General features: G+C 36.8%; 1 protein-coding gene across 8 annotated transcripts in view; it reads right to left on the bottom strand.

Annotated features, from left to right (window-relative positions):
* Nucleotides 1–25,272, bottom strand: part of MEIS2 (Meis homeobox 2) — a 208,841-nt gene that overhangs the window by 47,780 nt on the left and 135,789 nt on the right. For all 8 annotated transcript variants that reach the window (XM_009005587.6, XM_009005586.6, XM_003733947.6 and 5 more), the window contains exon 9: nucleotides 10,317–10,393. In XM_009005587.6, coding sequence (XP_009003835.1) covers nucleotides 10,317–10,393 — 77 coding nt within the window. The remainder of the gene's footprint in view (nucleotides 1–10,316; nucleotides 10,394–25,272) is intronic.

The raw sequence follows: 25,272 nt of genomic DNA, 5'->3' as shown, positions 1-25,272 counted from the left end.
TATTAGTTCCCACGGATAATCTAAGGACATGACACTCTTACATAGTAACAGATGCTCAAATCCCTAGGTACACAGCATTCTGAAAATGTCACCCTAAGAAGGAGCTACGAGTACTGGTGGCTGTGATGAAACCAAAGTATGGATGTAACTTACCTGCAGAGCTTTGCAACTGGGGCATTGTTTTAGTCTGTGGGTTATGGCCCCATTTCCAGGAAAATCTATCTGAGCCTAATGTAACCTAGCAAATCTTTCAAATGAAATAGTCTTGTGGGATGAAAGTTGTCATTTTCTGACATATTATTTAGGGCTCAGCTCAGGTTTCATTCTTTCTTCTTTCCCTACTTAAACCCCCTGCTCATTCTCCATAAGCGCCATTTTCTAATTAAGGAAAATGAAATTTGTAATGTGTAGACGGGAGACATGACCTCCCTTGCCAGCCAGTCTCGCTCCTCCCTGCACACTATTAAAAATAGAATCCAGGGGTGGTTGTTTTTTTAATTGGTATCACTTTGTCTTTAGTGCAAAACACATGGCAATAATTTAGTGAACTCCAGTGTTTCTCTTGTGGCAAATTGATAGCATAATTTTATTATGAGTGGAACAATGACTTCTGGGAGCAGGAGAGATTCTCCCAGAACTACACATAACTCGGTTGACTAAATGTAATACTTGGAGAAGGTAATGAAAATAGAGCTGGGGCTCAGCAAGGACTAGAAGATTTCAGTTTCTCACTCCTGTCAAAAGGCTCCTCAATAAATCATACCTGAAGCTTATTTAATGTCAGAAGCCAGTAAGCTGACAAAATGCATTGGGGTGCTCACCTCAGAAAAGGCACATGGAGTCATGTGATCTCTGGTCCCTGGACCTGATGGGGTCATAGAATCCATCTATGGATTTTAATAAGTAACCTATTAAGTTCCCTTTGGTGCTAATTATTTTACACATCACTTCTTTCCTGTTTACTGACATTGCTTTAGTAATTTCATTATGGAAAAAAAAAATCACAAGGAAAAGTTAATCCCTATGACTTTTACTGTTGTATTCCACAGGCAGTTTCTACTTTTCTACCATCCCCCACCCCCGCCACATTCTTCTTCTGCAGCAGCCCATTCCACCTAACACAAACACGGAAACACGGAATCCATGGGAACATCACAGGATAACAGGAAACCCACAAAGAGCAAAGCCAAGCAAAGAACTACCCTGAGTCACACAGATCCAAGACTGTCAGGATTTACTAACTCACGGCTAAGAAAGTATTTGGAATTTACCCTATCTAACCCGGTCTCAGGTCACCCAGGAAACCTGTGACCAAATTCCACAGTGCTACTTTCTACAACCTTTATGAAAAGGAAATTTGCCCATGGGCACTCAAGAACCCCGTGCATCCTTTTAAATGAGCTGACAAATAAAACAATGAAAATCAGATCAAAATCCCCACCACCACCATGACTATTTTGCCCATCTCCTAATGTGTTTGATTGCATGCAGCTTGAGAATGCTTAGCCATCAGTCTATTGAAATCAGAATCCTCTCTTTTGAAGAGTATATTTTTCTGAATTTTAGAAAACCGTGTGCAGAGATCAAGAAAGGTAGCATGCGTTTTATAATTTTTAAGTGAACTAATATTCAAAATCTAGCTTTAAAATAGAAGACGTTTTGACTTTGAAATTACAGAAATGTCAATACTGGATAGGTAAAAGTATACAAACATCTGTGACCATCTCTTTAAAGGAGATCCGTCTATCAATAACAGAAAAAGGATTTCTCTAGTATGCATTCTTAGGAGATACTCTTCGTGAAGGAAGACCTATTCCTTCCTCAAGAATTGAGTTGATACCATTTAGCCAAGACCATACAAGAGATTTCCATGTGTGGGTTTTGAAGTAGATTTGAATCCAGATCTTTGGTGATTATTTCACTATTCCATCCACTCCTTGAGTAATTACTGCTAGTTTGTTGCTTATCTAAAAGCTTTAAGGAAGTTTGGAACTTAGGAGGTCGACATTAAACAGCCTGAAACCTCAGCCTGCGGGGACTTATCTAAAAGATAAGGTGTATCTAGAGACACATGGGAAATCTCATATCTCTAAATGTTTACCTTGCATGGGGGAAAAAGGAGAAAGAAACTTGCATGTGTTTCAACCTGAGTGCACAAGTAATGATTCTGGATGAGGGCTGGGAGTTAGCTGAAAATCTCCACTGAATGATTGGTCAGCAATAACAATTCTGATTCATGCACAAAAACAAAACAAAACCGGAAGCAAGGTTTTCTATTATAATTACAATAAAAACAGTGAAGCAGGAAAAAGACTGGGAGAAAGCAATATTTTTTCAACATTAAAGATCTATGTATTCTACCCAGCTTCTAATAATTTTGCAGATAAAAAATAATTTTCCTTATTTGGAGAATAGAGGGAACAATTCTGAGTGTGGCGAATTGGACAGAATTCCTGGAGTAAGCACCGGGAAGCGCCACCTAACCAATGCTCACTCTCTTATACTTGAAAAATCCAACACAATGAAAACAACAGCAACAACAACAAAACAAGTCCTCAAGATCACGAGGTTAATAGGACCTACATTTACTCATTAACAGAGCAGATTCTCAATTAAGTAATTTTAGAAGGCTGCTCTCCAGTGAATCAATGCATGAATGAATGAGTGAAGTGAATGAGGATCTGGTCTAAAGACTATTCATAAAGCACTTATTTCTCTGAGAGTGAATTTTTGGAAAGAACTTAAAGAATACTCAATACTGTGGGTAATGGAAGAAATGAGAAAAAAAAAAAAGTACTGGTAAAAGCATCACCATAGTAAAAAGGACTGGAGATTTAGAACCAGGTTATGGCCTCCAGGACTTATTTTTAAGCGTAAAAAAATTAGAGAAAGTAAACAATATGGTATTGGTATATTCTGATCTATCTTTTTAGCTTGCTTTCAATAGCTTCTAATTCAGGGGCTCGTTTAAATTTTGCATTTACAAGCCCCCTTTCTATTTTCTGCCTTCAAGAAAATAAGTTAGAGGGTAATTTGAAAATTCCTTTTTTAAAAAATGTTTTTTTTAAATACAATTTTACTTTATCCATCTGTGACTGGGGCTAGGAATACTTACTGAATCAGTTGCTATGGGATAATTGTGTAATATTTGCAATGAGTTATCTTCAATTTTTTTCCTGTTTAAAAATAAGTAAATCGCTAAGTCAATAACATTCCTTTAAATCATGCAACCCGCTGAAATATAGACTTTTGTTTCTGTGTTACTTTGAGAAACCATGTAGATCATGCCAATTGAGATGGATAAAGGACTTATTTGAGCAAACTTTGTCTCCCATCCAAATACTGGTATAATGAAGTGCAGAAGTAGGTAGAGTCTTGTGCCTAACACAGGACTTGTCTGGAGTTTATTGTGTCCATCAATGAAAGAGAGGAGGCTAATTCTAAAAATCTTCAAATATCAAAAAGAGTCTATATTTTTGGCCAAATTTCTTCCCATATTTAGAGACCCTGGAAAAATGGTTACTTTCAGCATGAGGAATTTTATCTTCCCAAAAGTTCTCGTTTAAATATTTTCTTTAAGGGGCATTTTTTGGAACTGTTTCAGAAACTTGTTGCATTCCTTTTTGTGTTGTTTTGTGTTTTCTCTGTAGCACTGTACTTTCCTCTAAACTAGGAACTTTTTTTTCCCCTTATTGGCATTCCAACCAAGCAAAGAAATATGCATCCTGAGATAATGCTGCCAGCTTGCTATGAAAACCATATTTCATTCTTTCTTTGCAGAGCAAAAGGGAAAAAGCACAAAGGAGCTGGTATAATTGAACGTAAAGGATTGCAGCAGACCTCCCCTTTGAGTCCCCTCGCTGGCATTCCCTTCCTTTATTTCCCCCTCTACTCCTTTTGTTTACCACTTTTAAAAGGCTCTTGCTGAGTCTTAGCTGCTTGCCCAAATTTGGTCTGAATCTAAATTTCTGGAAATGGTACTCCCATCTCTACGAGATAGAAGGGTGTCTAGAAATGTTGATCTGACACAGCAATAGATTGGAGGCACAGCTGCCTAGGTACAATAAATACATCCAGCATTCCACTCAGTGTGGGAATCTCATGAACCTGCCGCAGGAAGTAAAAGGGGAAGATATGGTAATGCTTCCTCTTATTCAGAATTGGCATGCCATGTGCCAATGCCCTGGTCACCCCCAGTTACATTTCCTGTAGATAGAGCAAAATGAAACCCACTTAAATTTCAAGGCGATCTCTCTGGTTAAACATGAATAATGTGTGTTTTTCTTTTCACATCTTTTAATCTCTTTTCCCACCTTCTTTTGGTTTTCTTCTCAGAAATAATTGTAGGTCTCCAAGAAATGATTATATGACCATGAAGACAGAGTGACTGGAAACTGTACAGAGATGCAAAGAGATTAGAAACTCTACTGCTAATACAAGCCCAGTTATTTCACCCCATGAACGACTGCCGGTAAGAAAATGCTCCAGTTTAGCAAAAGACCTCATGGGGCTGGTTGGAATCACACCCCTTGGCATCTCTGCCTCTTTCCATGGCCACTGATTTTTCTGGCACAGGAAGTGATCTGACAGAGAAGCACTTTCACCTAGAGCTCACCAAAGCTTTTTTGTATTCATTTCATCAGCATCGGCAGTTTCAGCACATTAAATGCTGACAATGAATCTAGCACCTGGCAAATCTGACTTGAGATTCAAATGGATTTTTATTCAGAAACATAGATGTTACTTGGAAATAATCACTGAAGATGGCAGCTATGCGTTTAACAAATGGCCGCGGTGGAAATTGCTGAGCAGAGAGAGGATATCTAGTCCAGCAGGCTTGTTCCCTTTAGGTTTATCTCAACCCCACCTCCCTGGTTTATCATTCTTTCCTTCAATCTTTTTTCTCTTGAGATGAAAGTGTCCAGCTGTCTCTGTACCTCATTTAGACTTCTTGCACCACTGACCAATTATTCCATATGTTTACTACAAAATTATTTTCCTCAATTCCCAGCTTACTCTTGATGTCCTAATATCACAACATATTTCCTGGTGTCTGCTCTCCTTGCAGTGGAATGACAACATACACACCTTTGAAAATGACTTTTCTTTGCTGTAAAGAAGTGCAACCTCTTCTAGCACTTACCCTGCCTCCTACTAATTAGGCTTCAAATTGGGCTTGGAGATTCACTGACCGAGGCCTGAAATTGACCCTCTGTCTTGAAACCCACCTACAACACTATTATTGCCCTTCAAGTATAAGCAGCAAAGAAAAACATCTGGGCACCCAAATCTATCTGGGTTGATGGATCCAGGAGGAAAAATGATTGCTTACCTTAGGCTACCACTCTGTTCCTGTCCATATTTTAATCAGGGCTGAGAAGTTCTTCTAACAATGCTACATTTTATTTTCAGAGCACTTTTAACCCACAACATGTTTTCACATACAAATCCTCTTTTTGTGTCAGGATCATTCCATTTCACACATTAGAAAACCAAGTCACCTGGGTGGTTAATGAGCCTTCCTAAAGGGAGAGAGAAGAGGGCTAGAAAGGGAAACTGATTCTTCCCTCTCGGCACAGTCCTTCAATTGTAATTGAACAAGCTCCTATATATTCTTGAAAAATTCATCAATGGGACCAAATTGAAATAAGAAAAGCAAAACTGCCACTTCCCATGAAGAAGTGCTACAAAGTGGGCGTTGATTATTAAAAGCCGTTAGACCTAGAATGATGTGAGACCATTTTGATGGGAAGGTGGGGCAAACAGGACACAGGTATTTAATCTCAGCTTGAAAGGCCGTACAAGGACATTTAATCCATTATACAAAGGAAATCTCTGAACCACCTTCAACTGGAAAGTTCTTTGAAATTTCAGTTTCATGCTTTTTTATCTGGAGGCCTGGAGACAGCCTTCTATGAAGAAAGTAAATCCTTTATTCCTAGTGTACCTGTATTCTGTCAATAAGTCACCCTGTGAGTTGTGTTTGTTGGTAAATCTAGGCTATAATTACTGCAATAATATGGGTTTTCAAAAGTACAGTATTCCTTTCTTTTAAAATTAATCTGGAAATAGGAACATTTAAATTAATATTATAATTCTGATACAGCATCAAGAAGTTATATGAGAACATGGAAATGTCATAATTTTTCTTTTGTAATTTTAGCTTAAAGGATTTTAATTGTCAAAGACTACTATATTTCAATGATTACTGTTATCAAAAATGTGTATAAATTCATCTCACCAAATGATTCAAACAAGGATTTCCTCATTAGAAAATAATCTTTTTTCGTCTTTTGTCAATGAATGTTTCTAAGTATGTCTCCTGAGAAAATACCAGTGTTAATACCCAAAACTTTCTTTCAAAATGCCTAACCTTCACAGTTATTTGAAGCCACTAACCTCCTAGGGTTCCCTAATCTTACCTCGCTTCCATCAAAGAACTGTAAAAAACTATCATCTGAGAAGCTACAAAAGTCCGTCTGTTTAATACTGAAGCTAGGCACAGTAAGTTGTCAGTACTAAACTTTTCTCCCTTAAATATGCCTATTTCCCCCTGGAAGAAATATCCATTCCTGTTTGTAAGCTGATTAATGTCTTCTTTATATCATTGTATGAAATCATGTTTCTCTTTCATTTTTACAGTTACTTATTTTAACTGTTTTAACAATAGCTATTATATGTGCCAGCACTATCACCACTTAGCATGCAGAGTTTCTTAAAGTCTTACAACTATATGAGATATACATGACCATTATCCCCATTTTACAGATGAAAGCACTAAGTCTTAAAGGGGTTTAGTAATTGCTGAAGGTCAAACATCTATCAAATGGTGGAACTGGGATTTCAACCCCACACGGTCTGATTCTCGAGCCTGAGTGCTTACCCATCATGCTATATTACCCTTAGAGCTCTAATCAATATTCAGTCAAATTACACCATGTTTTCTTTTGCATTGCAAGGAGGTTATTCAGGTTGAGGACATTTGGTTCATTGCTATTCCTCTCTCCTAATGCATGCACTTTGGTTGCTTTACAGCTGATTTGCCTCTCCACCAACTAACCAGCATAGAAGGTGAGTCTTATCACTTATGATTAGCTTTGACAGTGAGGTGCACACATTGAAGATCTGTTATCATCTTTTAAAAGAAAGTCTTAATTAGGTGATTGATGATTTATGGACTTCTGAGAGCGAACTGTACAAAAAATGACTGAGTGTCATAAATTTCACTCCTTTCCTGAAGCACATTTGATTTGGTTGCATCATCACTTTCTGCATTCTCCCCACTGTAAATACACTGGAAAAGCCCATTACGATTATTTCTATCACTGACTGCAGAGACGCAAGCCATCTTTAATTCTCTTAATTATCTCCTAAACTTCCTTTTTGCTTATTTGTTCTAAAGTTCATCATTACTGGCTGATAGTCACAGGTCTGTTTTTATTGCTTATTGCCCTTGTCAAGTGCGTGAAGCCATGTTCCATTGCTTATTAGTATAGATGTTATTTTTCCGTGCTGCTTAACTACGCTGACCTTGTGTGGCCTTTCTATTTTAAGAGGTAAGTGAGAAGCAGAACCAGAACAGCAAGTCTGCCATGATTGTCTGATTTTTATGCTTTTTCACTGCTCTAATTCTTTGGGTGCCTCGGTCGGAGAAGTGCGCATTATTTCCTAGCACAGCTGACTGAATGAGTTTGTTTAGGAACTACACTCTGATCCCCTCTGCTTTTTGACTGAGAGCTCTCAGGCCCTGGAGAAATAGTTTATAGTCCACTCTTCTCATCTCTCTTAGTGATTACTTTGTGGTTAAGAACAGTGACTGTGAGGGCTTTTGAAATTAGATTGAATAGCTTTCTCTGTTTTGAAGCTGACTTCATCAAGGCACTGGGCAGGTTCAAAATGCAGTAAAGTAAGTGGTGTTTGCTTTCAAATTTCTTTCTGAAATCCCCAGAAGTTTGGGACCTACATTAAATTCTTGGTAGTCTTTTAGAGGTATTTGCTGTACTATCCTCATGAGTCACACCTTATTATCAAAGTTACAGTAGCCGTTAACTAAGACTTGGACCCGAGGGCAGGATTATAGGATTTTTCTGAAGGAAGTGTGAAAATTACGAAGATGGAATTATTTTGTAGAGACGGAGGTGTCAACGTTTATGCTGTGTTACAGGAAGTATGCTGTGTGACAGACTGTCACATCCTAACCCTTGGCATTCTGTGACAAATACGGCTCAAATAATAGAGAAACAAGAAACCTAAAATATCACACTCACTGAACTCCTTGTACATGCCTTGGGGCTCAATGGAATTCAGAAAGGAAGGGTGTTCTTTCCAGTTCCAGCCAGGTGTCTAATTGTGGGAAATGCTGGATTTTAGATACTAACACTTCTTCATCCTTCAGGTGCAAAGACTACATCAAGAACTACAGGTAATGAATGATACATAACAGTATTTTCAAAATGAACAAAATCAAATATCAGTGCCAAATATCCATGTGGAAATATTTTTTTTCTCAGAAACTCCCATCACGAGCTCCCTCAATTGCCTCAAAAGTACAAAAATTATGACTCTAAAGCAATGTTAACTGCATCATGGACCAAGGTATATATATTAGCTCAGTCTGGTAGTCAGTCTATGCTATAAAAGAATGTGCAGAGCAAACAAGTCTCCTATAGTTAACAAAGAATGCATTTATTTTCCTGTTTCAGGCCACTGATAACTTGTGTTAGGAACATGAATGAGAATATGTATGTTTACATATATATATTTACACTATGAAGCTCATATCAGTGTATAATCACATACACATTCCCCTCCAGAGGGGGATGTGTACAGACTTTATTCCAAGTTTTTGGTCTAAAGGGTGTCTTTAAATGTACACAGTTCCAATCTTCAGAAGAAAATTAAAGTGAATTCAAGTCTGTATTGTCTATCCTTTCTTTCTGCCTTTCTTTTCAGGTTAGCAGTTTATTTCTGCATTAATCACCCTGACAGAAGCAAGGCAACTCAATTTTCTGCTTCTGTAGGTAGGCACATCACTTTCTGTACAGCACTAGGCATGAAAAGGGCTGCAGCTAAGCTTTGGTTACTGGTGTAATTGAAATGCTATCCACACTATAGGGTGCATTAAAGTCAGATAACGGCAGTTCCTGTGGCCAATTTAAGTAGCTTGACTTCCCTGAGAAAAAAAAAATTGCCTGACAGATAAGGCAGACAAACTGGCTAATTCTCCAAGCATGTCTCTCATTGTGATCCTAGAAAAATGAGAAAAAAATGAATCACAGAACCACAAAATCAATTGACCCTCGGGTAGCTCATCAGGCAGCGAGCCTGATAAACCTAAAAGCTTTGTTAATGTCTGCCTGCCTGTATCCCACAGATAGAGCACTTTGTAAATGAACCTGCTTTGATAAATATATTAAGGAAAGCTGTGAATAAAGGCAGAGACTTCTCATTTGTAAATACAACCTCTGCTACATGGAATTAGAATGATAAAATGGAGTTCCATGTAATTAAGTTTGTATAAGGCCTGAAATCCGTGCAAATACTTTCCCTGAATTTTGAAAGAGAACTGTCAGTTCAATTAATCTGAACATCACCCCAAGAATGTACTGAACAAAATTAAGCTGCTGATAAATCCTGGGCCAGTATTTTGATAAGTAATTCCTATATCATTTCTTGGCCACTGTGATCATTTTATTTAATCCTCTGCCCCTCCTTTTCCTCAGTTACCCTCTAAGCTGTATACAAAGGGTGGACGGTTCATACGCCACCGCAGGAGTAATCTACCACATCGCAAAAATGGAAAAGCCTTTTCTCCTATTTAAAAAAAATTAGGGTAAATAAATTTCTATTAGGAGATACTAAAAAGCCTGTATCTACATCACCACTCAAAGCCAAGACAAAAGAATCCTTTCCAGAACTGATAACTCTGTATGAGGACTGTGCAAAAACCCACGGTGTGACTATTTTCAACAGGAATGACCTGAGCCGAATTTGTGGTTCAATTCGAGAATTTTAAAGCATCAGAGATGGGAAAAGTGAGATGGAGAGGAAGAGTGATAGAGAAGAGAAAAGAAAAGAGGGAACCAGAAAAGGAAAAGGAACACATCTTACAATAAACCATTTCCCTAGGTTACCTTTTCCTCTCCCTAATCACTCCTTTCACACCTCGAGGTAGAAACACAGAAGTTATCCTCCTCGATTTCATTAGTTTTAGAAACGAAAAAACAAAGAGAGAGAGAGAGAGCAAGAGAGAAGACCATTATTTAGAAATCTCATTTTAGCCATGGGAGAAAGACATTGATTTTTGGGTCACTCACCAGTTGTTTACTTGGAGAATTGTAAGTCCTGTGTCTTGCGCTAACTGTTTCTTCTGCTCTTCGGAAGGGTACGGATGCTAATGGAAAAACAAATGTTTTAAAATATGGATCAGAAGTTAAGAAAGAGTCACTTACTTCTAAGAACAAAACCACCATTGGTGATTTCTTTAGTCTATGGCTTGAATTTCCTACTCGCATTTTTCTTATAATGTGCTGAGAAATGTGGGCAGGGACAAGAACCCAGAAACCTGTATTAGCAGCCCCATGTTCCTGTCACACTCTGTAGGGCCAGCAGTAAAAACAAGGTGTGCCCGTTATTCAATTTCTTTAATCAGTCAGGATGTAAAGCACTTTTGTGACGGTGTCAGAATTTTGGTCATCTACCTCGCTTCTGTTGCGCTAAGGGAACTGGGTTCAGGCCCCTTTTACTCTCCTTCCTAGACAGCCTACATAAAGCCCTTATTCTACATTATCTTTGTGAGATGGCTCAATAGAATCATCCTTCTCTAGTTAATTTGAGATTATGGACAGTAAAAGTTTAGAAAGTGAGGTAGTGTATAATCACAACTATTCTTACAAGCCATGGCAACCAAGTCAATTACAACACAGTTTACTTACAGTATATTTATGTTGACTCCTTTATGGGACAATAGAAGATTCTTTCATTGTTACTGGTTACTGCTCTGAGTTAACAGGGTCACACACATTGATCACACAGCAAAAGGAGCCAGTTATGTGCAATGCTTCATACAGAAATTTTACATTTTACCTCACACCACAACAATAAGAGAATTAAGCCATAGCTTTTGGTGTTTTCTAATCCTTTAGTTCCCACTGAAATTCACCAATATTTATAATAAACAGTTCTCCCATGATCAGCCCACTTTCTGCTCTCATTCTAAAATCAAGGATTGTTAATTTAGGTCCATATCTTTACTTTAAAAGACACTCGACTGTGTATACATAATTATGAAATATGTCTGTTAAGTAGATCCCTGCTCTAAATTCACTGATTTTCTTAAACAAAAAAGTAAACTTTTATCTAGCATGTCAAAGTCGTTGGTAAACTACAAAGGCTTTTGTAATAAATACATCCCATCAACATTATTAAAGGGTGACATTAGGAACAACAAAATATTCCACTCAAAGTATTCTAAGCGTTCCAGTGTTTGAGAGACTGAATGTTTTTCAATCATCTAAGATTTTATTCTTCAGGTATTTCATCTTCTGTAATAGCATACATTATCCAAAATGTGCACAATTACTTATTAGCAAACCCAAATGCCATTAGGTTAAACAAAATCCTCTGCATAGCTAAAGGGGTTAACTAGATTTGTATTAATATAGGAGCCAGGCTTTTAATATTCTGCAAATGTTAACAAAGAAAGATGATAATGTTGAGTTAATATGGGTTAAGCATAAAATGAAAATAAATTTTTCTGATTGCGAGGTGTTGACACTTTTTTGGCTAGGGCCTCCAGCCTGTTCCTGAAAGCTGTGTAATTACAGAAGGCTTTTCCCCTCCTTTCCCCCTCCTGCTTCGAGCCTACCCACATTAGTAATGACCCCTTCACTGCTTCAAAAACCACTAATGGTCTTCAGCACGGGCAAGAAAAATGAACAGGATAAATTGGAATCCACAGTCAGTAATTTGCATCCTATGAGGCTGCTTTGGCCACTCACACTCATTCCTGGCCATCAATCGTTGCCTGTCAGGTGCTGCACTCTGCCACCATGACAAATACTCCTCCTAACACTCTGATTCGTCCAAACAATGTAATTGTCCTCCATTCTCCTTTTGGTAATGGAGATAATGAATGACTGCACAAACAAGAAGGATTGCTCATCACTGACGCCAGTGTGGCTTCAAACTGGAAAAGGCCTGGATACAGATTTTAATGGACTGAAAATACTGGTTGGGGTGGGAGGAGCAGTGGCAAAAAAAAACCTGTAAAAGTCCTTTCTGTTATGGCATTTTCCTGCCAAATTCATGGGACTTGCACCTATTGACTTTTTGCCCCTCTAAGATTTTTAGAGCCTAAGTTTACAGGTTATTTGCCCAACAGAAATATATTTTTGCAAATAGCACAAATTAAAATGAAAGAGTATCTAGATCTGCAGTGGTAATGTCTTCCAGTGTGCTGTTTCTTTATGCAGTATTTTTTATCTTTTTTTGTGTGTTTAGTCTTGCTCACTGTTCACTGTTGTGATGCATTTGTCCAAGGCAGTTCTGACAAAATGTGGGTTGTAGAGTCTGTCTGTCGGTCTGTCTGTCTCTCTCTCTCTTTCTCTCTGTGTGTGTGTGTTCAATTGTGCATGCGTGTGTTGAAGCCAGACAGAGAAGGTTTAGATGAAATAAAGGTTTAGGATATAAGCAGAAGAGTTGAAATGGGAGATTCCTAGAGAGTCAATTCCTTTTATTGTAAATTTTGTAAATTTTGATGAAATAACAATAATTCTTTCTAGTGCTTTATTAAAAATTTAGTCAAATGACCACAGAATTACAAAACAGTTCATTTTATCTTGGGAATCCCTGGGCTGTACTTTAACTATGAAAGGAGTTGCAAATTCCATCCACAATCATTAAAAAAACTGGTACCTTACCAAAATGCACCTTGCACAGATGGTTTTTTTTTTAATTAATAGGGAAGACCATAATAACTTTAACTTATTTAAATAATGGTCTCTGCTTTTTGAACATTCGTGATTCCATGACCCTTTTATACATGGGGTGGACTGTTTATTTGAAAGTGCTCTGGCAATCAGCCACTATATTTCTCAAACTAAAAAGGGGATGGAAAACAATCAGATTTCAGAGGAATTGGAACCACGGCAATGTGTTTTGGATTAATTTACAAATATATGTATATATTTAAGGCCAAACTGTGGAACTAGAGAATTTCTACTACATAGTCTGTCATATGCATTCTTCTGCTTTATTAGAACAGACATCATATTGAAATAATAAACATGGGAAGCCTTCACGTCTTCTTTGATGTTTATTACTAAATGTCTGACTGGCTCAAATTTAAAATAAACTTTGATATGTTTGCATTTGAAAAATGGAAGTAGACCACAAGCAATTTGTTGTCAGTTTCCATGTTCCTGGACTAAAGCTATAGTTTAGTCTGTTCACTGTTGGGGGCCAGCCCACTCTAGTCCAGTGGCCCAGAGGTGGCTCAGCTCACTCATAAGAGCACACATTATGGTAACCCGAGAGCCGTGATTAGGATTCCCTTCATCAAGAAGGAGCCAGCACAGGTTAAACTTCTTCACATCTCGAAAGAATTCTAAAGCCACTGTTGAATAGAAGTCAATCACAAAGATCCTCTTACTTTGAATATCAAGTGACAGCTGTTCAAAAAGCTAAGAAGACATGTATGGCTTATGACTTCATGTAGATAGAAAATGTATTTTAATTACCTTTCTTCTAAGGACTCATTTGAAAGTAGGCTATCTTTCTTCAAGATACTGACCTTAGGCCTTCTCCTTTTTTGTTTTCCTTTTGGGGTTAACTTGGTTTGCCAAGTACATGGAAACAGATCTACAATATCCTTGGAATACATCAGTGGGACTTTTTATGGGTGAACTGCCTCAGCCTCCTGAGTAGCTGGGACTACTCTGTTTCTCTGACAAACATATACACACAACACAAACACCCCTCTCAAGGGGTGTTTGTCTGAGCTTATAGCCGCTACATCAGGATGTAGTAAAAATCCTTTGTTATCCTACTGCCAAGCTAACTCGTTTCTACTTGATGCACTTCTCGAAATAGTATGTATCTCTCGATTTGTGTTGCTATATTCAAATTTCTACATTTTCTGGATGTCTCATCCTTGTCTCTAGCTCTTGAAATCAGTACCACAAAACATTAAGAGTCAAAAGGTTTTTGAACAGAACTTGGTCTGAGAATTTATGTAAATAAGGAAGCTGAAGCTCATAAGGCTTAAATAATCTACATCAGGTCATATCAATTGGCTTTGGTAAGAGTTGGGATAACCACCCACTTTCCTAACATTGAGTGGAGGACTTTCCCACTCTGACATTAATATTTTAAATTGAAATACCACTTCCACTTTCTTTTGGCAAGAATGCCCTGATTTTAATTGAGAGGTGTACTCGGGGTGGCTAAGTGACTCAAGTTTAGTTGGTCAATACAGGTAATCGTGCTGGTTGCATTAAAGATGGAACCCAAGTTAGGTTAATGGGAGTCAGTCATGAAACTGTTGAAAGTATTCTTTTTTCACTGGGGTTACTAAGTCAGTAAAATGTTTGCCTGGAGTTACTAACGGCTATTATTGCCACTGAATGAGGAGAACCTGATTGAGAATGAAGCTCATGCAGATAAAAGGAGAGCCAACAGATCCAGAAAATAGAGTCCTGACATCATTTCCATACCTAAATTAAGCTTTACCTAAAAGTAACCACCTTTTACCTTTCAGTCACTTCAGCCAATAAATTAGTCCTGTATAATACGCATAGCCCAATTTGGATTATGTGGACCTTTTTCAGTGTATTCCCTTTTCCCCTGTAGCTAAAAATGATTGTTTAAAAAAACAACAAAAGGAGAAGTGTGAGGAGGAAGTGGAGGATCAGAAAGAAGAAAAAGGAAAGGAATAAAAAAGAAATGAATACATTTTGCTTTAATTTATATGTACATACAGACTCTGGTCAAACAGCAAAAACTTGAAGATTTTTTAAAAGTTTATCTGAGTAGTGATCCCAATAGAGTTTTAAAATTATAAAATTTGGAAGATAGAGGCTTAAGCATGCATGTACATGGAAGTGTGAAAATTTTTATCTAAATTCGAAAAGCAAAGGATAAGGTGGAATTTTAATCATGTTTCTTAAAATGACCATAGAGAGTAAATTTTAGCATGTTTTTTGTGTAAAGTTGAAACTCTACAGTGAGATGAATATAAATTTGCTAATCAAAATACCTGAAAAACACATTTAGACTTAAAAACCTTACAGCAACCAAAGGCTACGATAATGCAAAATGATACAAAAACTATCACAATCATCTGGCTAATTTAGGGTTATTTGATTTCAGTAAAATTCCCTTACCTGGCTGCTGAAGGAGAGTATATTTCAAACAGTGTGTGATCAAAATATTCCCCTCCACTTCTACGATTTTGGCATATCCAAGTCCTTCTAATTCATCACAGTTCGTTCAAACAGTGGAAAACCCTCCCAAGCCAGAAGCGGTGGCTGCCCACAAACTTCCACAGTGTTTTCTTTCCTCCTCTCTTGTGTTTTTATTCACTTCACATTGTCTTTTATGTATACATATGCACCTGTGTTACATCCCTCACTGGACTGCAAATCATTTGAGGGCAGAGTTCAAGAATTGTTTAACCTTGAACTTTCTACAGCGCTTAGCTCAGTGTTTCCTACAGAACAGGTGTTCAATACATACTTGTTACTGAATGCATTTGCTCTGAATGCATTTGTACTGTTTCCTGACAGAAAGGACTGACTGTGCTACAGATAAGATGCATAAATACTCAGATACACAGGGAGATTGAGACAATAATTTAACTCTTTTACAAACACAATATTTGGATATTTGAAAATACAGAATTTTTTTACTTTCCATCCAGATGTTTGCTGTTATGGAAATACAGCCTTCACATTCTAATAGTATTTTTTTTTCTTTAATGGTAGATGAATATTTGGGAGGGGGGAAAGTGAGCATTTCAGGAAGATTCACTTCCATTTGAGTTTACATGGAAGCAAAGACATTGAATTATAATAATAGCATCCCATAAAATTCAGAAAAGATTTGAGATGTGAATAATTGCTAGATCCTAAGAAATTAAAATGTTTGGGGGATACTGAGAGCCACCGTGAGAAGGCCTCATTAAAAAGCGCAAAGAGAAAAGCATACTCTTTTCTGTAGATAAGCTAAGGAAATACTCAATGAACCTGATGGATTATCATACAAAGATTTTAAGAACAGTTATTACATGTATTATTAAGATGTAGAGAAAATCAAACAGTGGTGAAGAAATTTTTTTAAGATACCAAAGTTAATGACTAAAAGGAAAAAAGTGAGTATCTTAGGATAAGGAGAAACAAAAGCATCTGCAAGGAGACATGTTACATGTACATATTCTAACAGTATCAAGTGAGTTTATTATGGATGGGAGTGATGGAATTAAATGATGGTCCGACACCATCAACACTCATTTTACCTCTAAACTTCCAAAAAGGCATCAAAAATATTGCAGATAAAATTCAGAATTTCAAGCATAACAAATATAATTGTTTTTCTATCGACTGAGACTTTAAAGTTGAGCATAATCTTATTTCGAATATAACAGAAATACATTCCCAAGGCTAGAGAAAGATAATTTTTATTTAACATTTGTTAGGATGCTCCCATGAGCTGCTTGGCCATGCATGTTATGCTGCCTACATGGCTAATGGGTAATCTTACTAAATGAGCCAAAAGCCACAAATAAGGCCTTGACTCATTTAACAGTCATTTCACATTTCCACACTATGACCAAATTAATATTTTATGGGGTCACTCAATTCTACAGCCAGACCACTTTTCCAAAAAATTGAATTTTGTACTTATTTATTTTATGGATCATTTGTTGAAGTACATTTCAAAACAGGTTTAGGCTATTTAGATTTTTCAGTGAACTGCAAAAGAAAAACTTAGATTCAGAGTTTTAGACATACAGAGAATATTAGAGGTCATCTAATTCAGACTTCTCATTTCATGCCTAACAAAACTGTGGCTGACTGAGGCAAAATGGCTTGGCATAGCCTCACTGGCTTCCCTCTCTTTTAAGATGTCTCTGATTTCTCCAGTGAAAAGAAATTTCACACACATGGTCTCAGAGAACAGTCTTATGGAACATCTTATTTCTACCTAGGAGTTATAGATGCCAATATCCAGATTGTTTTCCTGCAAGTCACTTAATAACACCCATATCCTACGTCTTTCTGTGCCACCCTATCTTTCCCTGTTTGCCACACTGCATTACAAATGCTTGCCTGTTTGTCTGTCTTCCCTATTAGACCATATGTGCCTTGAGAGTAGATATTGGGTGTCCGTATTTTACTTCCAGAAGCTAGTTCACTGCCTGGCATTTAAAAGCACCCAATATAAATACGTGTTGAACTAATCAAGTTGGAAAAGACTACAAGTGATTCTCTGCATCCCCAAAATACTATTTTAAAATTACAGAAAGGGAAGTTAGTTGAGGCAAAAGCCAGACAGCAAATGAGAAGGAAGATTTAGAAACACAAAGAGGCAGAAAATACCAACTTTTTATCCATATCAAACTTGAAATAGTGAAAATCAGCTCTGACTTAAAGCAAGAATAAAACTTTATACATGTAGATAACTGGGAAGAAATGGCAAATCCAGACGGTGACAATGAGACACTGTGGAAAAGAAATAAATGCATTGAACTTTTCATTAACATTTAATGTATTCATTTTAAATAGGCTAAGGGCTTGCTTTAAAACAAGGGTCTGAAGTATGTAGTAGAGAGTTATATAATGTCTAGACAACTGAGATACTTGTATCTAATCTTATGACAACAATCCTACTTAACGGGTCCAGACACAGTGCCTTATGAGACTGAGTTAGAAGGAAATGAGGATTAGCGATTCGTCCACTACAGCATTTCTTTAATAACATGAAAAAAAAGGCTATGGTGAAAAAAATCTGGGGCAAATATTAAGGAATGATTAAGCAACATTAAAAGCTATAATAAATAATTTCAGTATGTTCCATTCAATTTTACTTACACAGATTATGCTATGAATAATTTTGTCTTGATTTATCGTAAGAACGCGCTGAAGGTCTAGTTGGACAAGAGACAGCTAACATGGATTTAAAGAGGAAGGGGTTGTTTAAAGAAACTGAGGGTTCTCTTTTTTTTTTTTTCAAAAAGGTTATTATCTCTAGAGTAAGCAATGGAAATGTTGTGGACAGTATCTTCTTTGCTCATCTCAGAGTATAGGATAACAGAATGGGGTTAATGATAAGCTTAAAAAGTTATAAAAACAAGAAGGAAGAAGCCATAAACTAATGAGAGACAAAGTGGTTAAAAGAAGAACCTTAATAGTGACTGACCATTTCTTACACCATATTATGGAGAAAGTTTCAATCAGGGGGGCTATGAAACACAACCCCTTAATAAGAGTTAGTTCTTTCATTCTATAGCTCAGCAAGACAGAAACTCTAGGGTATAAAACAACAGCATTAGGAACTTGGCTGAAAGGTGCAGAATGACTTTATTTTTCTAACATATACAGAGAGCTTCTTTCTGCATATAAATGAGGGTTTCATACAACTAGACACTTAGACGAACACTCTAAAAAAGGCAGACTCAAAACATCTGACATTTTTCCTGTTTAATTATAGTCTCATATTCTTAAAATATTTAGGAATTTATCTGATTTTTAAAAATACATGAGAAGCATCATTACCAGTCTGCCACAAAATACGACAGGACAGAGTAAAACAAGATATCATCCAAGTGTTTACTTAGTTTAGCTGTGCATGACTAGTAAATAAAGCCTTCAACTATAATAAGCAACCATAGTAAGAAAACGCTTATCCAGGCCATCAAAAAAGGTCAGTTAGCAGTATTTGTTTTGGAACTCCCCACAGTTTTATCTTATCAATTTGTTTTTCCTTCCCTTTTTTTAGAGCAGCCTCTGCAGTGAAAGTTAAACCAAATCAAGATGGAAACAGAGCAAGGTACTCCCACTACATTATCTATCTGTGTGCCCCATTAGTATTTTACCTAAGCTCTATAAAGCATGAATACATTAAATGTAAAGTATTTCTGAGCATCTAAAAGAAAATCACTTTGTGAGTTTCTAATTTGTATGTAGACAAAATCAACTGATTAGTAAATAGAGCACCTTCGATATGTCTTTTCATCATACTGACGAACGTATTTTTTTCTGGTAATTAAAATATAAGATCATAAACTATCTAATCTATGCCATAACCAAAAATATATATACATATTTTCATGATCTAAATATCTATTGACTAAACATTCACTCGTTCAAAACAAAAGTGATTAAATACTAAAATATCAAAACATTTCATAGTATTTAAACTTTTGCCACCATAACGGAATGCAATGCTGAGTAAATCCAAATAAATTGGCAATTTATGGTCTAAAAGAAAGTACAGGCATAAAATTGAAAGTATTCTTGACAAAAAGAAGGCTACATGCTGATACAAGTTTATAGTTTACTTAAATATTAATATGTGGCTATTTTTTTCCTAATTTGGACCAAAAAAAAAAAAATCAGAAAATATTCAGATAAGGCTTTTCTTAGCTTGGGTACACATGTTGACCTCAGCAGAAAATAGCCTAATTATCTCTCTACTATATTTGCTTCTATTCATCAACTGGACATAAGAAAGAGAAATAATATGGACCTATTTAAAATATAAATATGTGAAGTTATACACTAGTCATATTTTTTAATCCATTTAAGCAAGCAAGATTCGATAGAAAGCAATAGCTATTTCTTATTCCTCCTAATTTGTATATTAGAAATTAGTAGCATATCTTTATATTCTAAGAAATAAATAATTCTGTATTTGCATAAAAATATTTCTTACAAGGATTTAGGAAGCCCTGAAAATGGCTGTCTCCACAAAAAATTGAACTTTAAAGGGACAAATTTTCAATGCAGCTAAATTCAACTGATATGAACCAGTATGGCCAGTAACTGCTTTCATTAGGTGAGCACCCATTCCGATAGTTAAAATGTTTGAATTGTTGGTTGCTGTGAAACAATTATGGTTTTCTGCATGATGGTCAAAACCTTTAGCACTTCTGATACCTGGTATGTTGTGGCTTTGGCAGAAGAACTTAAGCTTGACCCATATTTAGCATAATGTGAAGGGCATTCATATATCAGAACGAGGTGAGTTGACCATCTTCTTCATCCTGAAATAAGGTATCTGTGGGGGATTGCCTCAGGACTCCTTCAGACAACAAAATCTGAGGATGTTCAAATCTCTGATATAAAATGTTGTAGTATTTCCATATAACTTATGCACATCCTCCTGTATGCTTTAAAGCATCTCCAGATTACTCATAGTTCCTAATAGAATGTAAATGCTATGTAAATAGTTGTATAACAATTTTTATTTGCATTATTTTTTACTGTTGTATTTTTACCTTTTGTTGTCTTTTTTTTTCCTGGGTATTTTCAATATGCAGTTGGTTGAGTCCCGGATGTGAAACCCACAGATGCAAAGGTCTGCCCATAGCCTGAAGTATATAGTTTGAAGAAATCTTGGCTACTCCTGTGTTACTCACTGAATCATATACATCATTAAAATACTTAAACAATTTAAATACCTTTATTTGAGTAATTGAAAATATACCCTCATGCAACAGAAGCTGAGTGGGTTTCATTCCCTGAGTTAGCAAAACACTTAAGGATTACCACATGGCAAGAAATAAGCCAGAATGGCCTTTAGACTCTAAGCAGAAAATCATTAAGCAAATTCAAGTTACTATTTGTATGTATGTGCCATGAAAGTATTGATGCTTTACCTAAATAAACACATTTACTGACAGGAGGTAAGAGAGGATAGCTTTCTGCGAGAGGTTAATAGGAGGAACCAAAGTTATCTCAAAGAGATCAAAAGTATGGATAACAATCGCCATCCACCTCAGGACTCTGACTCCCGACATATGAGTGAAACTTGGATTTGACCTGGATACTGAGGAAACTATATTGACAAACTCTCTTCCACTTAGCATTAAGTCTGACCTGGCAGAAACCAAAGGAAAGACTTTGTCAGTTCAGGTATCTGAACATGTAAAATTTTCATACAGTGTACAGCACAAACAGGAACTGAAGGAAGAAATGCATAAACTGCTATTTAAAAAGTCTTCATATTTCCAACCTAATTAGCCACTTTTGAAATGGTACTACTGCAAGGAAAGAATAAACCTATCTGCATTTTATCATTGTGGTATTTGTACAATTCTACAAAGACTCTTCCATAAGTTCCTGAAAAAGTGACAACACATTGTCACTTTTCATTTGAAGTGAATGGAATGCTAAAGATGTTATAGAAGAACCTAGAACCACACTCTCTGGAGACATTCCTTTCTTTTGGACATTTAGGATTATTAACCCTAAGTTATTGTAAACATAAAATCTGTCAGCAAGGGAATTCAACTTGAACTGTGCTTTACAGGAGTAAATGCAAATTGAAATATTGTAAGTTGAATCATGAAGGGAGTTTGCTGTTTGCTAAACTGAGTTGAGTCCTTTTGTAAGATAAATAACTTTCTTGCAAAACAATTAATACTCCCCAATGGACTAATGCTTTTCTGATTTCTTTATGAACCAACCTAGATGTTTACAAAAAGAAAATGCTAAATGAAACATTCTGGTGGATTTATTAATAAGCACTTGGATTTTCTCTTCTGTGTTTTGTTCATTGTTGTATGTCCAGCTTAGGAAAAAGTCTAGGAGAGCAGTATAGCTCAGTAAGTATTTTGTAAGGGAATGAATGTCTTTTTGTTGTTGTTGTTGGAGACTGAGTCTCACTCTGTTGTCCAGGTTGGAGCTCAATGGTGCTATCTTGGCTCACGGCAACCTCCACCTCCCCAGTTCAAGCAGTTCCCATGCCTCAGCCTCCAGAGTAGCTGGGGTTACAGGCATACAACACTACACCTGGCTAATTTTTTTTGTTTTTTTTAATAGAGACAGGGTTTCACCATGTTGGCCAGACTGGTCTCGAACTCCTGATCTCAGTCAATTTGCCCGCCTCTGCCTCTCAAAGTGCTGAGATTGCAGGTGCGAACCAGCACGCCTGGCAGTTGTCTCATTTAAAGTGCACAAGGGAAGCAAGGGAAATAATCAGTCTTTACCTTTCAAATTAGTAGTTAGAGCCACCTAGTTGGGAGGAGACTAATGACAAGGGGAGGGAAAATTTCTGCATGTTACTAATGTAAAAGCATATATTCTATCAATTTATTTACACTAATGAAAATCTGAATTTTTGTCACGACAAATTCTATTAGCCGGTATTGACTCAGAAAGAAGGGAAAAAGCCTGTAGAAAACCCCATAGAACTTGTCATAATAGTCTAGGCAGAAGTATATGACTGTCATTCCAAGGCAGTAACACTTTCCATAATTTAATACCCTAGTGGATAAACATTTGAATTTAAAGTGTAGATACATTTTGGAAACACTCAACCAACTCAGGAAACACATGTGCTATGGTGTCATCAGGTCACACTTCAGGTGGAGCTCTGGGAAATTTTTTGGAAAATACTGGCAGAAATAGGTTGGAAGGAGAGAGACAGAACACATAAATCCATTAGCAATTGCATTTATAGCTCTTTCCATCTGTCATTTTCAAAGCATTTTTCTAATATTAGCTGCTGAAGTTCTAAGTGCACATGGCTCATATCCATTGTCTCATCTCACTTGATAAAGGTACAGAACCAAACGCAGGAAGCATTTGTGACTTATCACTTGTTTGTGATCCACGCAGAATCAAATGCAAAACTTAAGCTTTGGATTCTGAATTTCTTTCCCTATGTTGAAAATCCATGAGGCTAACTACTTCCTAGGAATGGCTGTCTTTTAACACAATCTTCATTCTTATTCTTCACATAGATTAGAGAGAAACTTTGGATATGAAAACATTGCTGATGCTACCCAATCTAATATAATCTATTGCACTGAAGATTTGATTATAACAACTCAAGGCAAGCAAGGCCAACTTATGGATAAAATAATCATGTGATATTGGCAAGATGTGATTAATTATATGAGGTCTACAGTTGCCACGGAACAATGCAAGACAGTGAATTTCCGAGGTATTTGTTTTAGTTTTGTATAAGATTTAGTAATTTATCTAAATTCATACCTCTCTGTTCCTCCAGAATGTAAGCAATATTATGTCTCCTCATGACCAATACAAGTGGCCTATAGCATTTCACAAAACTGCCTAAAGAAATTAAAAGCTGATAATTGTAGGATTAATATGGAAGTCCTGAATAGTTCCACCATTAGGTCAGTTAATTGCAACTTTAAAATACTTATATGCTTCCCATCAGAACATAAGCTTATTGAAGAAACTTGCAAGGAACTAGTAGGAAAATTTCATGGAGTAAACTTTTCCCTAACCCAGGCTATAGTTGCGCAAGAGAGTTGGGGATCTAGAAACTTCTGTGGCTAATGTCTGCAACACACTGCGATAATGACCAGGAGACTAACTAATCACTCAAGTGAGAAAAAGCTTTGACAAGTCCAAGAAAAAAGGAGCTCACTGTCATTCATTCTGGGAAATTAAAACAAAAACAAAAACTTATAAAGAAATTCAGGCCATATCTCACGAGGGGAAGAAGAAACTAAAAAAGATTAAGAGACAAAGTGAGCTTATACACATTAGAATAATATATGCTCAAATCTCTGGAGAAACTCTATTATATCACAATTAATGCAGAAACTGCAATCAAGCCAGGCTAATTTCAATAGATTCCAAGTTTTGAACAGTTCCTAGGCTATCCAAGTGGGAATTTGGCCAGGACGCTGGGGTTAATAATTCATTTTGAGGAGGGCTAATTCTTTGGGAAGCAGCCCACTCTGCAGGAGGAAACATTTGGCCCATGTGAGCAAATTCACTCTTAAAGATCACCATCTATTAGCTCCACAAGACACCCTTTTTAGGGGGAGAAGAGGGAAGGAAGTTCACTTTCTCATACATATACAAGTATTTATCACGTTTTCAATAAAGAAATAATTTCACACCAACTTTTAATTTCCATGGTCTTAGTATAGTATCATCAGAAGAGTATTATGGCTAAAAGTAGGGGCTCTGGAATCAGACAGCCCTGGCTTTTAATCTTGGCTCTACAGATTACTTACTGTGAAACCTTGAAGGAGCTACTGAAGTCACCCTAGGACTTGAGTTCTTCATTTATGAAATAGGTAAAATAATGGTACCTACCTCATAGAGTTCTTATGAGGTTTAAATAAGTTGTGTATTAATTGAACAAATAGATTTTGACTGCCGGGCATTGTTATAGGGAGGAAAATTCCTGATCTCATGGAGCTTACATTCTGACAAGGAGTGAAGGCACTAAATAAAAAATATAAGACTGTCTGGGGGCGACAAACTTTATGAGGACAAATAAGGCACTATACAGAGATAGAAAATAACTGGGGAGGCTATTATTTTATGTAGAGTAGCCAGGGAGAGCATTTTGAGAAGGTGACATTTGAGCATAGACAAGGATAGTCAGAGCCAGCTAGGAGGCAGGATGGCAAGGGGCCCAGAGCCCTACTGCAGAGTGAGAGGGGCTCAGTGGAAGGACGGGGGCTAGACAGGTAGCTGGTGCCAGACCCTCCTGGGCCTGTGGGTCATGTTAAAAGATGTAAGAACTAACATGGTGTCTGGCACATAGTAATTAAGCACATAATAAATAGTAGCTATTTATTTATTCATACTGGGTAAATACAGTCATAAATCAGAACCATTCATTGTTTCCATTGCTCTGTCACATAATGGGAGTTTTCTATATCAATCCTGTCATCCTCACAGAGTGGATATCCTAACACATTTTAAATGCTCATGATACAACTAGTGTTTGTAAATACAAACATTTCGTGATGTCTGGTTATTCAGCATCTTATTTTTCTGTTGATGGGTCTTTAAAGTGACGTTTTTGAAAGGTATTTTGGTTGAATAAAGTGAGATAGGATGCAAAATCATCTTCAGCTGGGGCATGTGTAGAGGGAAGACGAATTAGGACAGTGTCCTTTGCATTTTCCCCAAGAACACCAGAATGTAGATATGTCCTTACACTAAGCTGATCTAGAAGAATATCTTTAACTGATCTTCATGTCTCTAAATTGACTACAATTTGGCCCCAGTCACCAACTAGCAAGTACACAAGACACCAAATGGATCATTCACG

This window comes from Callithrix jacchus, chromosome 8 (genome assembly GCF_049354715.1).
Source record: "Callithrix jacchus isolate 240 chromosome 8, calJac240_pri, whole genome shotgun sequence".
NCBI classification, from domain to species: domain Eukaryota; kingdom Metazoa; phylum Chordata; class Mammalia; order Primates; family Cebidae; genus Callithrix; species Callithrix jacchus.
This window is presented reverse-complemented; position numbering and strand designations above follow the sequence as displayed.